Source organism: Miniopterus schreibersii (genome assembly GCF_964146895.1).
Source record: "Miniopterus schreibersii genome assembly, chromosome: 9".
NCBI classification, from domain to species: domain Eukaryota; kingdom Metazoa; phylum Chordata; class Mammalia; order Chiroptera; family Miniopteridae; genus Miniopterus; species Miniopterus schreibersii.
The window spans coordinates 46,499,199-46,515,250 of NC_138118.1; the positions used below are offsets into that span (position 1 = coordinate 46,499,199).

General features: G+C 39.1%; 1 protein-coding gene across 2 annotated transcripts in view; it reads left to right on the top strand.

Annotated features, from left to right (window-relative positions):
* CCDC146 (coiled-coil domain containing 146) overlaps positions 1-16,052 on the top strand; it is a 143,665-nt gene that overhangs the window by 113,328 nt on the left and 14,285 nt on the right. For both annotated transcript variants that reach the window (XM_081147162.1, XM_081147163.1), the window contains 6 exons: positions 7,478-7,573; positions 8,424-8,594; positions 10,900-10,988; positions 11,076-11,240; positions 12,500-12,724; positions 14,534-14,762. In XM_081147162.1, coding sequence (XP_081003288.1) covers positions 7,478-7,573; positions 8,424-8,594; positions 10,900-10,988; positions 11,076-11,240; positions 12,500-12,724; positions 14,534-14,762 — 975 coding nt within the window. The remainder of the gene's footprint in view (positions 1-7,477; positions 7,574-8,423; positions 8,595-10,899; positions 10,989-11,075; positions 11,241-12,499; positions 12,725-14,533; positions 14,763-16,052) is intronic.

A 16,052-nucleotide genomic window follows, 5' to 3' on the forward strand; every position in this document is an offset into this window, starting at 1 on the left:
ACCCTATGCTTTTTTATTGGAGCATTTAATCCATTTATATTTAAGGTTATTATTGACAGGTACTTATATCTATTGCCATTTTATTTCTTTATGCCTGTGTATCTTGTTCTCTCAGTTTCAGCTTCTTATTACAGTGGTCCCGTCAACATTTCTTGCAATGCTGGTTTGATGGTGATAAACTCCTTTAGCCTGTTTTGGTCCAGGAAACTCTTTATTTCACCATCTATTTTGAATGATAGCCTTGCTGGATAGTAATCTTGGTTTCAGATTCTTATTTTGCATTACCTTGAATACTTCATGCCATTCCCTTTTGGCCTGTAGAGTTTCTGATAATAAATCAGCTGACAGCCTTATGGGAGCTCCTTTGCAGGTAACAAGTTACTTTTCTCTTGCTGCCTTTAAGATTGTCTTTGTCTTGAATTTTTGGCATTTTAACTATGATGTGTCTGGGTGTGGGCCTCTTTGGGTTTTTCTTGCTTGGAACTCTCTGTGCCTCCTGAACTTGTGTGACTTTTTCCTTGACCAGGTTAGGGAAGTTTTCTGCTATTATTTCTCTAAACAAATTTTCTATCCCTTGCCTATTCTCTTCCTCTCTGGCACTCCAATGATGGGAATATTGTTACATTTCATGTTGTCCCACAACTCCCTTAGACTGTCTTGCTTTTGCTTTTTAATTGTTTTTTCTTTTTGGTTCTCTAATTGAGTGGGGTTTTTTCTACCCTATCTTCTAATTCGCTGATCCAATCCTCATCTTCCCCTAATCTGCTGTTTATTGCTTCCAATGTTTTTTAATTTATTTCTACTATGTCATTCTTAATTTCCTTCATAGTTTCCATTTCTTCTCTCATGCTGTTGAGCATCCTTACAATCAATATTCTGAACTCTATCTCTGATAGATTGCTTATCTCCATTTCATTTATCTCTTCTTCTGGAGAATTCTCTTGTTCTTTCATTTGGAGCTTGTTTTTTTTGTCTCCCCATTTTGGCTGCCTGTTTGTGTCTGGCCTTAAGTACCCTGTTTGGATCTATCAACAATCCACAGTTTGTGGTTCCCTGTGCTGGGGCTGAGTGTGTTTGGGCAGGACCAAGATGTGCACCAAGGTCTGCTTTTCCAACCCCTGTGTCCAGAAGCAAATCAGGCAAAGGCTCAAAGCACCCAGAGGCTGATTATTATTCTGAGTCTCTTAATGAGCCTCATGCTGTAGAAACCACAAGGTGGGGCGGGAGGTTTACTAACAGGGTGGGGCAATTGCTATCCCCCATGCAAAAGCTTCTTGGAAAGTCAATGTGTGCCTGAGAAAGATGTTCTCTGCTGTATGGGGGAATGACTCAGCACAGGAATCAAAGGGGTTTCCCCTTGCTCTTTATTCCCCCAGTCAGCATCCTTGGATTCTCTTCACACACTCTGCCTTCCCTCCACCAAAGCCTAAGATGAGTGGCTGTAAATGAAACTTTGTGTATTGGCCCTTTAAGATGGTGCCTGCATTTCCAGCCATCTTTCCCTGAAAGACAGAAACCCTGCTCCTTTCACAGCCAGATGTTATGTGGGCACCTTTCTCAGTTCTGGTGCTGTGGGCTGAGAAGCCCAGCTTGGAGCTTAGACCCCAGAGTTCTCAGTGGGAACCTCCCACAGCTGAGATATTCCTCAGGAGCTTCAGCTGCTGCCTGTGGGAGCCCAGCCAGCCCTCTCGCACCTCCTCACTTCATCCCAGTCTCTATGTGGTCTCCACTTTAGGTTCTTGGTTATGAGGGTGCTCTCCAGCTAGTCTTCAGTTGCAGTTTATTATTCAGGATGTTTTTTTTATATTTAGTTGTAATTCCAGTTTGGACCTGAGAGAGTGTCAGTGTAGCGTCCACTCAAGCTACCGCTATCTTGGAATCTCATAAGCTTTCTTTGTAATTCTGTTCAACACATACATATCTCATCTTTCCATACACTGAAGACCATCATGTCATCATTTAGCTAGTTCAAAATTTGATGTTTACATTATTATGAAGATGTAAAGGCTATTTACACCTGAGTCATATAATGTTATTTTTTTTCTCCTTCCCTACAAAATTTTGTGTTCCAAGAAATTTATAAATAACCTGTATTTTCATTTGTAGTTTTCTGTATACTTATCATTATTAGTTCAAACCCAAGATGCTCTCTAACTGTAAAAATTTCCTCACAGTAGGTTAAAAACTATTTGGTAGTCTATTAATTTAGTCTTCTTGAAGTAATCACTTCTGAGACAAGTCAATGTCCTGTAACCAAAGACCACTAGGAACACATCTGTAGTTGAATTAACTGAGTTTATTACTCATTGCAGTGAGGACAAACATACACCTTGGGGAACAGCAGGGTGTCTCTCTAGAGGGTATTAGAAATGACTTACAGGATTTGAGCTTGTGTTATATGATTTGGGGGAGGGTTAAGGAAATGGGCTTTGCTGTGGATTTGAATGTTATCAGAAAGGGAAAATAATACTGTGGTTGAGGATCTTAATAAATCTTCCTAGAAAGAGAAAAACTAGATTAAGGCTAAAACTGTAATTGGAAAGGAAGATTGTAAAATGAGAATATGTGATATTTTGCAGATTAAACAATGTTCATGTTTTTGTCTGTGATGAAACACAAATACTGAGTGGTTTTGTTTTTGTCTATGATCATAGAATGGTCTTGTCTGATAGTTATTTTCTTTGAAATTGTATTCAACAGGAGAACACCAAGGCCTAGCTGTGAGTGCCAGGTCAGCTCCTGAATGCCAGGGGCTGCTTTTCTCTTTCTCAGTCTTCTGATCTGTTACTGATCCCATTTCTCTATATTTGTACTACCAGCTTTTATTTTAGGAGACACTCCATCATCTTGATGACTCCCTTTACCCCTCTCCTATGTTAGATCCCCTATTTCATGGACCTCTTCTGTTTCTCACTCTTGGCTTACTTTCTTTTTGTGAAAGGAGCATGCCCTCCGATAGCTTCCTGAGAAAAGGTAAACAGAAAGTGATTTTTTTAAGGTCTTGTGTGTCAGAAAATGCATGTCAGAATACCTTGCATGTCAGAAAATATTTTAACTTCTCAATAGACTTACAGATAATTAGTAATTTAACTAGATATAGAGTTTTTGCTTGGAAATCACTTTCCCTCATAATGAAGGCATTGATCAATTGTCTTTGGTTTTTTTAAATATATCTTTATTGATTTCAGAGAGAAGAAAGGAGAGGGAGAGAGAGATAGAAACATCAATGATGAGAGAGTCATTGATCGAGCCCGCAACCCAGGCATGTGCTCTGACCGGGAATCGAACCCTGATCGCCTGAATCCTAGGTCGATGCTCAACCGCTGAGCCAAGCCCGGCCAGGCGATTGGTCAATTGTCTTTTAGCTTCTGGAGTCACTATTAAGAAACTTTGAGTCATTCTGATGCTTGATCTTTTGTTTAAAGCCAGTTTGGTTTTATTTTTCATGTTGGAAGCTTTTAGGATTTTTTTACATAACTCCAGAATTTTTAAATTTCACAATGATGTTCCTACTTGTGGGTCTTCTATTTTTATCCATTGTGCTGAGCATTTAGTGGGCTCTTTGTATATAGAAATGTATGTGCTTCAGTTCTGAGACTCTGTCTTGAATGGTTTCTTTAATTATGTTCACTCTTTCTTTCTTAGGCTCCTATTATCCAGATGTTGGGCCTTTTTAAACAGTCTTTTAGTTTTCTTATCTTTTTTCTATTACTTTTTATTCCTTTGCCTTTTGGAGTTACTACAAGGGAAGATTTCCTCAACTTTTCCTTCCAGTCCTATTTAGTCTTTCACTCTGCTACCATATTTTAAATTTTCATGAGCTCTTTTTCTCTGAATGTTTCTTTTTTATATTATCCTTATTCTTACTTCATATCTTTTATTTCATTGAGGATCTTAATGATAGTTTTTTATTTTTCTCTGCATAGACTTTATTTTCTGAAAATTACATTTTCCTGTTCCTTGTTTTTTTATTTATGTGTTTGTTTTTGCCTCTTTCTTTTTAGAAACTTTCCTCAAATATCTCAGGGTAGCTAACTTTCCTTAGCTATCTATTTATGTTTAAGAGTGCAATACTATAAAGCTGATTGGATGCTGTTTCTGATTGTGAGACTTGCCCACTATAGGTTGATCTAGCTGGACACAAATATACAAGGAATGACCCTTGACCAAAGAGGAGATTACAGTAAAATGTTCACAAGTTGCTTATATTTTAATAAATAAATGCTATTTATATGAGGACACTTCTAGCTCTTAAGTTCACAAAATGGCACTCATAGATTATAAAACTAACAGAAATGAAAATGTATTAAAATCCTCCTCCATCACTGATTTTAAGAAAAATCTATGTTTTTGTCTTAGTACAGTTTCAATGAGACACTAACTTCCTCTTTGAACTGTGACTTTATTGTCTCAGTGACAGTCCCACAGTGGGTTGGCAGTACTTGAAAATAGGAATGGGTCAGGCCAGTTACTCCCATCCTGAATGAACATTTTAGACTTGCATACAATCCAAAAAGGAAAGAGATAAAAGGTAAGCATGAAGGGCTCTGGCTATTTTTCAGAATTTGTTTTCCCCTAGAGACAGTTTTTGATTCTCTCATGGCCTTTGATCATAGAGACTGTCCCAGAAATTCAAGCCACAAACCTCATGAATGTTTGAAATATTTCAGAAAAATTTCAAAGCCTTAAAGAAACTGAGGTTCACTGATATCAAGTAACTGAGATGTTTACAGCAACAGAATAATGTCTAACTTCTTAACTTTTATGAAAGTTACTGATATTTGTTCATGCACTGAAAATGTCAGGAAGAACAGACTCCAAACTATTAACAGGGACTCCTGGGGAGTGGCATTTAAAATAGAAGTGGGAAGCAGAGACGTTTAATTTCTTACTTTACGTATTTTTTAATGGTTACAACAAACACTTTTTTTTTTTAAAGTATGAAATGCTACTCTATAAAAACCAAAACAAAGAACTGAAATAAATAAGCGTATTAAACCTGCTGATACATGCAATTTGGGGCTTGGATATAAAAGTAAATACCTCAAGTCACTCCAGTATGATAACATAGCTGGAAGATAACTAGAAGCAATTAGGTTTACAGTTTGGCCGCAAGAAGTAATAGAAACTCAATTACAGTGGCACCTACATGGAGGGTGGTTTTATTCACACAATAAAAATATTGGGTAATCAGAGGTAGACACAGCAGGTAATTTCGTATAATGAAAAGTCTAGGATCCTCTTAGCTTCTTCATCTGTCATCCTTAACATGTCTCCAAGGTCACAGGATGGCCATTTCACCTTTAGGCAAGAGATCACACTGATGCTGGGGAGGGCAGAGAGCAAAAGGCACATGGCAACTGAGTTTCCCAGGAGCCCTATGCAGCAGACTTTCACTTCACTTCATTGGCCTGTCCTGGCTCGTATGGTCACCCCTCCACTGCAGAGGAGCCTGAGGGCTCCTGGATACATTGTAGCACTGAACAAACCTACGGTTCTGGAGTAAGGTCAAAGTGGAGGGTGGATATTGTTGTCTAGGCGGCCAGCAGGCTCTGCTGCCAATGGCTCGCCTTGTTACCTCTTCCACAAAGCATGTATACTTAATGCCTGCCTGAAACTAGAGGATTGTGTTTATGGAGAATTGGGAAAGGTGTCAGGGAAGCAGCTAGCCCAAGTTCAAACATTAATACACTTTATTGCCATATTATTTGTAATTTAAAACATTGGAAATAACTAAATGTCTAAAACCTGAAATCAAGAAAATTAGTCAAGAGCCTTTAGTTGACAGAACAACTGGTGAATGTGCTCTTATCATATCGTCTATAAAAGCTTTATAAGCATCCCTGGTTCCAGTTATCGTTCATGTACAGATTTGCCTACACTTGGGAACAAAGAAGCATTTGGAGCAGCCCACTCCTGGGCACCTGTGGCAGAGAATCAGGCAGGCGCCAGGATGCCCGCTGGACTTCCTCCCTCGCAGAAGAATTAACTCCACTTTCCAGCAGAAGAAATCAAACTCTTCCTTGCTGATTTCTTAGCTCCTCCATGAAATCCTCCCTGATTATGCAAGTCTATGTTGGGCTCTCCCTTTTCTGACCTGCTATAGCAATTATCTGATCAAACTACAAATTCTGTATATTGTTATTATGGATTTCACAGGACTATGTCTTATCTCCCTATGTCCAGTGTGTGCTTCTCAACAGCTAGTTCTCTATGACAGGAGAGGCCCTGAGGTCAGGGCTTCTGAGGGTAGAGAAGGTGATATTGAGGATTTGCAGGTTCATGGGTGTTGGGGCCTCCAAAGACACCCTTTAGCTAGGTTAAAAGAGTAGCATGAACCTCCAAAGGATCATGTTAGATGATCTTTAAATCACTAAACAGTATGATCCTCCCTTCTTGGAAGAAATTTTACCCAGTATTCTGCTTTGGTGCCTAGGAGCGTGTGCTTTCACAGCAGGGGATAAACTACATCAGATTGGAGCCATGTGCTTTTAGTATAAAGGTCCAACTCTAAACCTGCCCTAAGTCAAGAATGTTGTCTGCCCCACGATAAGCCTTCCTGTATCCTTGGGGCTATTTCCTCAGCAGCTGCCATGTGTGCTCCTCTCTTCTCTCTTCTCTATCCTAAAGTATCTCACAAGCTCCTTCCTAATAAGGCAGCAAAGATGATGGAATGAGATGTTGCCTTCTCCCCAAAAGTACTTCAACAGGGAACAGAAGCACAAGTCAATACAATAGAAATGTGACAGTGTAATTTCTGGCATCAACAAAAAATGTTAAGAGGCTTTTCTTTTGTGTAGGATCTTTCCAGCTGCTCATCAAACTATTACGTAAGACTAGCCAACTATTCTCACTGTTAGTAATAAGTAGCTCCTGTTTTTCTTTAATCTATAGGATTTAATAAATGAATTCATACTTTATAAGTATAATGAATATAATTTGAACATACATGTTTCCAAAGTGCTGAGTGATGAGTTAGAGAGGTAGTAAAATGCAGTGTTATGATCATGGGTTCCACGTCTAACCGCCAGGGTTTGTACCTACACCAGTGAGGGTTGCCTAGATGTCTTCGTTCCCCATTCTCCTCATCTGTACAATTGGAGATAATAATAATATTACCTACCTCATGGAGTTATTGTGAGGACTACATAAGACTGTACATATAAGCACTTAGAACTTTGCCTGACACATAGTTAATGCTTTATAAATTTTAGCAGCTATTATTAGTAAGACTTATTTTATTTCCAAATGAATGAGAATAGCAGTATTTGCAGCTAGAGAATTATAGATTTTTTTGCAGGTCTCTATGTTTTAGTTTTCAATGACTTTATAAAAAATATTCAGCAAAATAGGCAGTTCCTATAAGATTGAGAATCATAATTTGCCCACCATTTTCAAAAGGTACATGATGGTTTCACTCCATGACCTTGAAGATTTCTTTCTTGTATAAATGCCTGCTTTAAATTTTGACTTCCAGATTGAAGCTATCCCTAAAGATGATTCTACTTTATCTGAGAGGAGGAGAGAACTCCACAAGGAAGTCGAAGTAGCTAAAAGGAATTTGACCCAACAGGTTAATATCACCTCTCATTTAAGCTTTTATCTAAGAATGATTTATACGAAGTTGGGTTTTAAGCAGTGCTCCACGGAACCCCATCAATAAGAGAATCAGCAAAGAGTATGATCCCACTTAACGTGGGTTTGTTTCTTCATCTTAAAGTCCACTCCAACCCTACATTAAATTTGAGGGTGTGAAGGATGTGCTTGAACCAGCAAAAATTATACAAATTCATGAGATTTTAAAATAGGACTATTGATCATATTAAAAAATAAATAATAAACACTTTATTTCACCAATGTCTAATTTAAATTTTTTAAATTTTGTTTATTCAAGCCATGGTCAAAATATTTTAAAACATGCTTTTTCTTAAATTTACTTGAAAATACAGTCTGAATAAGAAAAAGTTCTGTCGTGTTAAACATGTTATCATATTTGCACTGTCCTTATGTGTGTGTTTTTAATACTCACCCAAGGATATTTCTTCCAATGCTCTTCAGAGAGAGTGGAAGGAAGGGGGGCGGAGAGAGAGAGAGATCGATGTGAGAAAGACACATCAATTGGCTGCCTCCCACACGTGCCCCAACCGTGGCCAGGGATCGAGCCTGCAACCCAGGTACGTGCCCTTGGTCTCAATCGAACCTGGAACCCTTCAGTCCGTGGACTGACGCTCTAACCACTGAGCCAAACCTGCCAGGGATGCACATTCTTTTATACGATAAAAAATACTTGGAGCTAAGGCAACAGAGTTACTTTGTTTTATGTTTTAATAAAAGAAATTCTACATAGGAATTTAAAAACAGTCTAAGAGATGGCCTTAGTGTGTTCTTTCAGAGAAATAATCATATGCTATGTTTTTCAAAAGAAAATCCTATCAGAAGCCGAGTCTAAGTTAGTAGAACAGCAACTTGCAGAAGAAAACAAGCTTCTAAAGGATCAAGAAAGCATGCAAGAGCTGATATTCAGCCTTATCCGTATGACTCAAATCAAACTTGATGAGAAGGAGCAAAAATCCAAGGATTTCCTGAAAGCTCAGGTAACTGCATGTTTGTAACCACCCATAAATTAATACAAGAGTTCAGGGTAGCCTCATTTTAACACAGTGTTCATGAGAAAGCTGTAATTGTTAAATCTCCTTCAAATTCCAGTGATGATACGTCTTCCCAAAGCAAGACTCAATCATGCTTGAAAAATAGTCCCAGGATTCCATCAGCAGTAGTCAACAATCTAGAGAGAGAAAGAGCTAGGTCAGTCACAATGAGCAGAGGGTTTGAACAGATGACAAATCAGTAAGAATAAGGTGGTGCACATGGCTGACAGCTGCACAGGCCACAGAGATCTCACATCCAACTGTGATTTGCCTCAGAACGACCCAAGAGCAGGTAGCATTAGACCTCTCTCCCTCCCAAGTTCATCAAGCCATCGTCGTTTAAACCAATGCTAAGATACCCTTAGTTACTGCTTCACCCCGTAACTTTCCTGAGCCCCTGACAAAGTATCAGAGCTGACCCAGCACAACATCCTCAAACGAAAACAACAGTAAAACTGATGGCAAAAACAACCCTCCGGTCAGGCTAGCTAAAGCTCTAACATTAGAACCATTTATTCCACTTAAGGATTATATCCTTATGAATAGAAACTAGAAACTAGAAAACCTGAATTTACCATGTGGCCCAGATGTTGGCCATCTCTAGGTGCAACCTTTGTTCTAATTCTGAGCATGTGTTTACACAGAGTAGCATTTCTTCTTTGTTCCCCAGAAAGAACTCACATCAAAGCATAGTGAGCAATGAGGTTAAATAAAGTTTTTGCAGAGAAGACTGAGGAAAAGATCACCACACAACCCACAGCAAACTCTTCAGATTTCCCATTAACTGTTTATTTTGTCCGCCTTAGAACATTTGAGAAACTACAAGAAGTTCAGCATGGTTGGCCCAGTCGAGTTCATAGGGTAGCTGGGTTTCACAGGGTAGAGAAAGGAAAGGCAGAGGCCGGGAGGAGAGCGGCGAGGAGGCAGCTGCAGAGAACAGGGCGGCCGCGGGGCTGCGGGGCTGCGGGGCTGCGGGGCCGCGGGGCCGCGGGGCCGCGGGGCCGCGGGGCCGCGGGGCCGCGGGGCCCGGCAGCCGGAGCAAAACAAGGGAAGGAGAGGGCAAAGGGATACTTGTTACCAGGGACAGTGACCTGTTTTACAAATTAGACAATTTTTAAATTAATCTCAAAAATTTATACATATGTTATCTATGTATCAAACCAAACCTCATTATTAAAAGAACTCTTTCTTGTAAAAGCACACAGTTCTTTGTCTTGAAATAGGGAGATCAAGGTATTGCTGTCCCAGTGCTCGGCGATGGGAGTCGGTCTGTTAAACATTCCTGAGCAAACTGAAAGTCCCATAAGGCAGCCGTCAGCATATTTCATCTTTCGCACCACCCACATCCTCCCCCAAAGGCAAAGGGTGAAGGAAAAACAATGTTGCTATTATCCCCAAGATGGGCTTGATGCTACTAAAGTTTTATATGTTTCATTCTTCACACATAGAGTTACTGAAATATTTATCTCCTCCTGACTCTTATTCTCTGAAGAACAACATAAAATTGCTACAAGCCAATCTCGGCTCTGATGCCTAATCTCTTTTTAACCTCTGATGCCAAATGGGTTTGGCTTTCACAGCTCTCAAAGAAGGCCAACAGAAACTATTTCCTCTGCTTTCTATCAGCAAACACTTCATCTCTGAAAATGTTTCTTACACAGTATCTTTATATTTGAAGAAGGTAACTAGTGTATTTAGACTTGGTATATTTTTAGGATTTTAGAACTGTAAGTGCCTACTTTAAATATTTATGTGTAATCTGTAATGTCTCCTTGTGGCTGATCTCAGTATGGTGCTTTATTGTGTAGGAAACACAGTCAATGTACACACCAAAAAAATGGAAAAGTGCCTACTTCATGACTTGTCTCTCACAAAATACCACAGAGGATTCAGTAAATAACATTTATCAAAACTTGCTACAAATCCCTTCCTTCATCAATATTCCACACCTTCCCCACTCACCTTGCCCACTCTTTGGCTCCCTCAAATGTTCCCCAAACTTTTCCTCAGACTCATCCTGTACAGGCTCTTTCTTTCTCTCCTCTCTTATTTCTTCGCTTCCTTAATTAACACTTTGTCCTAGCCAGTGTGATTTCGTTCAGATGGTTAGGCAATTTTCAGATCTCACCAAATCTGCATAAGGGATTTTTCTTAATGGATAGGAATGAGATGAGGTGAGGCTGGGAGTATTCAAATGTTGGTGTTTGGTTTTATTATGATGATGATTTCACATATAATTTTTATATTTCAGCAAAAATATATCAACATTGTGAAGGAGATCAAAGCAAAGGATATTGAAATCAAGATACATAAGAAGAAGAAACGTGAAATTCATCGGAGGTAAAAGAATTACATGATGATTTATCTAGTTAGTGAGGGGAAAACATCCTAATTTCACAAGTTTCAAAAACACTTGTATTTTCACAGACTTGGAGAGTTTGCTCAACTGTATGACACTATTCGAAATGAAAGAAACAAATTTGTTAACTTACTTCACAAAGCTCACCAGCAAGTTAATGAAATAAAAGAAAGGCATAAAATGTCATTAAATGAACTGGAAATTTTAAGAAATAGTGCAGTTACTCAAGAAAGGTAAGTGTTAAAATAACTATTATCATTTCAAAGTCTTCTGACTCACTGAATGCTAAAATACTCTGGAAATGATAAAGTAGAAAATAAGAGTCTTTTACAGAACTAGAAAGGCCCTTAAACACCTTGCTTTACAGATGACAATCGAAGCATCTGAATGTGGTCCTTATGCTTCTACTGTTTGAGAGCCATCTATTTTTTAAGTGAATGAAAAACTATAGTATATAACTATGCTTAATATGCTTCTTTTCATTTATCCAATTAGAAAAAAAGCACCAACTTGATCATTTGCATTTAAAGTTAGAAGACAATCAAATGTGTATAAACCAGCATTCCCTGGTTGTAGATTTGAACACCTAATGTGCTTGTGAGAGGCAGTATAGTGGTCAAGAGAGTCACTTTCTAGATTCAAATCCCAGCCCTGCTATTTACTAGCTGAGTGACCTTGGGCAAAACACCTTACATCTCTGGGCTTACTTTTCTTACCCATAAAAACTGTCCTTATTTTATAGGACTTCTATTATTTAATGAGTTAAACCATGTAAAAATACTCAGAAATGTCTGGCAAATGGTTGTTGCTGTTTTAATTTATTACTTAGCATGTGCCAAGATAGGTTTGACTCTTTCACTTATATTTCGTCCCTGATCTACTGAGTCTATATAACTTGAAATTTTTCTGGTGGCCTTTATTGCCCAGTTTCCTTTTATAAAGATATTATAAAATGGGCCCTTGTGTGTGGGTAATGGAGGGGTGGGAATAAAGGGGATAGGGGATGTGTATGAAAAGGAAAATCTAATTTCCTTATCAGGTTCTAATCCTACGTAAAAGTAATATATCATTTACAGAAGCCGTGCATTCATCCAGTATTTATTGTGATGCTTTATCGAGTCAAGGGCCACCTTAGATCCAATGGACATTATCGGATATAACTATCTCTGCTCTTGAGTGAGAACAGTCCCCTGGGGACAACAGAGCAGTAAATGAATTATTGTAGTCTCTTGCTTTGATAAAGGGGAGCAGGAGTGTCTTGGGGCACAAAAGAAAGATGTCATAATCTGGATGGAGGGGGAATCTGAGACCTGGGAAGATTTCAGAAATTCCTGAAGAGTATCATATGATGAATAGCATTATTAATATTGTCATTTCAAGGGATGTACTAAAAGCAAGAGCTACTTTGATATAGTTTGTACTTTGCAGTCTTCATTATTTGTAAAGAAACTAAAAAAATTATAATCTTATCTGTTTCCCATTATTTTTAAAGAAAGCTGCAAAATTGCATGCTGAAACATGCCAACAATGTTACCATCAGAGAAAGCATGCAAAATGATGTATGCAAAATTATGGGAAAACTTCAGGAAATGAAAGAGAAGAAGGAAGTCCAGTTAAATAACATCGACAGACTTGCCCATATGATCACAATGATTGAAGAGGAGATGGTGCAGCTTCGCAAAAAATACGAACGAGCCGTACAGTCTCGAAATGAAAGGTAAAAACCAGGAACCTACTGTGAGAACAAAGCACCCAGAGATCGTATTTAGAAATGTTTCCCCTTTTTCTGTCTACACTTGGCAGTGGGTAGTGGGGGACATTTGACATTCAGGTTTTATTAGTTTTGAAGAGGAGGGGTAGCTGATGTTTTGCCTGAAAATAAGAAACCCTGGCACTGGGGAGGCAGCTCAGTTGGTTAGAGTGTCGTCCTGATGCTGAGGTTGCAGGTTCGATCCCTAGTCAGGGGACATACCAGAATCAACCAATGAGTGCATAAATAAGTGGAACAACGAAATCTCAATCTCAGTCTCAATCTCAATCTCTCTCTCTCCTTCTCTCTCAAATCAATAAATAAAAAGTTTTTTAAAATAAAGAAGAGGGGAGGGAGGGAGGGAGGGAGGGAGGGAGGGAGGGAGGGAGGGAGGGAGGGAGGGAGGGAGGGAGGAAACTAACTCTGTCCTTGTAAGAGAGACAGGGGAGAGTCGATTTTGGGGAGCTCCTTACTTGAAGATAAAGTTCTTTCTCACATTACCATTCAGGATGCCTCTGATACCATCAAGTTATTTCAGTCAAATGGATATAAATAAGTCTTTGGGTCATGTATCCATTTTTATGACAGGTTTGTTCATATTATGATATTCACTCAGCCATTCTCCCAGTTCATTTTCTCAGCAAGCAAGTAAGAACTTTAGGAATAGCATAGTTTCTTCCAGGCTACAATTATCTCAACACTCAATTATGCTTTAGCAGTTTTCCCAAGTTTCTTGTGCTTTGGGAAATCTGGCATGTGAGATTGTAGAGCCCCATAGTAATTGCATCTGGTATCAGATTGTTTTTTATCACCCCTTAGCTGTGTTCTGTGTAAGTCTTGAGACCTGAAAGCACAAAAGGATGGTAGGGCAGTGCTCCTTGTTTCTATTTTCAAGAGGACTGACATCATGAGAAGAACTAATAAATGTCAAATGAGGCAAAATATAGAGCTAAGATGAGTCAAAAGCAACTATGTAAGCACATGTTTTGAGGAGACTAGAGAGAGAGAAGCAACGAAAGATGAACTCTGGGATAATGGATGTGCAGTGTGTGGGAAGTACCTCAGGGTGCTTAAGAATCCCATTTTTCAAAGAGTTGGCAGGTGTTTTCTCTGGGGGAAAACAAAATCTTATCTGGCTCCTGGCACAAACCAAGGCATTTAGGCAGTGTACTCCCAGGCCCTGGTCAGATCCGTGGGGCTGGAATTAGAAATTTCTTACTTTGTTTCTTCCCCATATTCTCACACACAGGGGTCTTTCTCCTGGAATTATTATAAATGACAGAATTTATAATTAGGAAATGTGCATCAGAAACAGTCTGCTTTAAAAGAACCTAATGGGCTTGACAAGTTACATAGAAGAGAATCACTGCAGAAATACATTCCCTGGCCCCCTGCCTGGGCACAGCTGGCCAGACTTTGATTGGCAAGTCTGGTCCAAGAAGAGGTTCTGCAGAAAATCAGACTATGGCATCATTTTGTTCATGCACAGGAATGACATTCTTTCCCACCCCAGGAAACCTTGGAGACTTGGAGAGATACTGTGCCAGCCAACCACATGGTCAGCTCAGAGTCTAGATGCTAAACAACCATCCTCTCCTATCCCCCAAAGTTCAAAGCATGGAGTTTCACCAGAAAACCACTGACAAATATCTATTGTCTTCTAGAATTATGCAGTGTTTATGTGTATTTTGCACGCAAATCCAGAGGGAACCACAATAGCTAGTAAAACTGTGATCTCAACATCCTGTTAACTATTGTCTCTCAATTTCACCACAGCGGTGTTCAGCTGATAGAAAGGGAAGAAGAAGTGTGCATTTTTTATGAAAAAATAAATATCCAGGAGAAGATGAAACTAAATGCAGAAATTGAAATACATGTCTTGGATGAAAAAATCCGATTCCTGAAACTGAATATTGCTGAGAAGCAAAGACAGATTCATGTGACCCAGAAGTTACTGCCAGCCAAGAGGTCCCTGGATGCCGACCTAGCAGTGCTCCAGATTCAGGTGGGAGCGTGCTCGTGAGACACTACCTGGGACCATTTGCTTCCCCCCCCCCCCCCCCCATTATCGGTCTGTAGGTTGTTTAAATTCTTACAAGTAAATCAAGCCATGTTACTCCTGGAACCTGTAAGAACCCATGACTTATGTGGCTTGTTTCAAAATGTCGAGGAACACTGCTGCAGGGGCCGAGCTACAGCTATCTTTTCCCCATGAAGCATTTTCTGCCTTTCCACATCTTAGCTTTAGCTCAGCTTTCTCACAGCTCAAAACTTAAGAAATTTCACTACCGCCAGCATAATTATGTTTTTGATGCTTCCTGGAAAGATCTAGCTCTCATTTTAAGTACTCTTGCCCTGTGGAGCCGAGATTGTTGTTTGTTATTAATAGGCAATCACATATAATTAGATTCTTTGTTAACCCCTGTAGTTTCCCTGCAATTTAATAACCTGACCTCTGACATGCCTTTAAAAATGTGTAATAAAGCCAAAAAAATTAAACACAAAATAGCAAATAAAAGAAAGAAAATAAAGTTACTTTCTTCGCATGTAATAATTGCATTTTTTTCTTAATAAAAACATAAGAAAAAAATAAACCAAAAAAAAATTGTGGCTTAAACACTTTTCCACTGACTCAATGTAGGAACAAATTTGAACCTAAAACAAGTTTTCTAAAATGTCAGGTTTGATTTCAGATTTTTTTCTGGTATAAAATTAAGATATATTTAGTTAATAAAGTTTTAAAAAAATACAAAGTTTTTAAAGAACAAAATAAAATTTTATCCCCAAGATATAATCACTATTAAAATTAACAAAAATCTGGAAGAGATCCTTCTAGCCTTTCTCTATATGTATAAGCAAATGGTTTTTATTCGTTTGTGTTGTAAACAGTTTTGGCCCTGCCTTTTTAATTTAATCACATCAAGGGGGTTCACAGATCCCCTCCTCAGCTGCATGCACAGTGCCTGGTTCACCTCTGTGCCATGTGAGCACAGACTCAGGACTCGCTCCTTCTTCAGTCTGCATCTGCACGAGACCATTCATGCAAGGCCTTTGTCTGTGAACTGGCTTTCTTGAAGATTTTGTGAAAGGGTACAGTACAGAAATGCAAAGAACTTCAAGTGAAATATCAGCCATGCCCCTCAAAGTTCATAGGTTCACCCTATCACTGGGAACAGTCCCCACATGGATTACCCTAGCCTAGCTCCATTTCACTGGCTTCTCTTTCCATCTTTCATCCCCCATCTCCCCTTCATGGCCTCACCATCCCAGATAGTCCCCCAGGCACCTCATACTT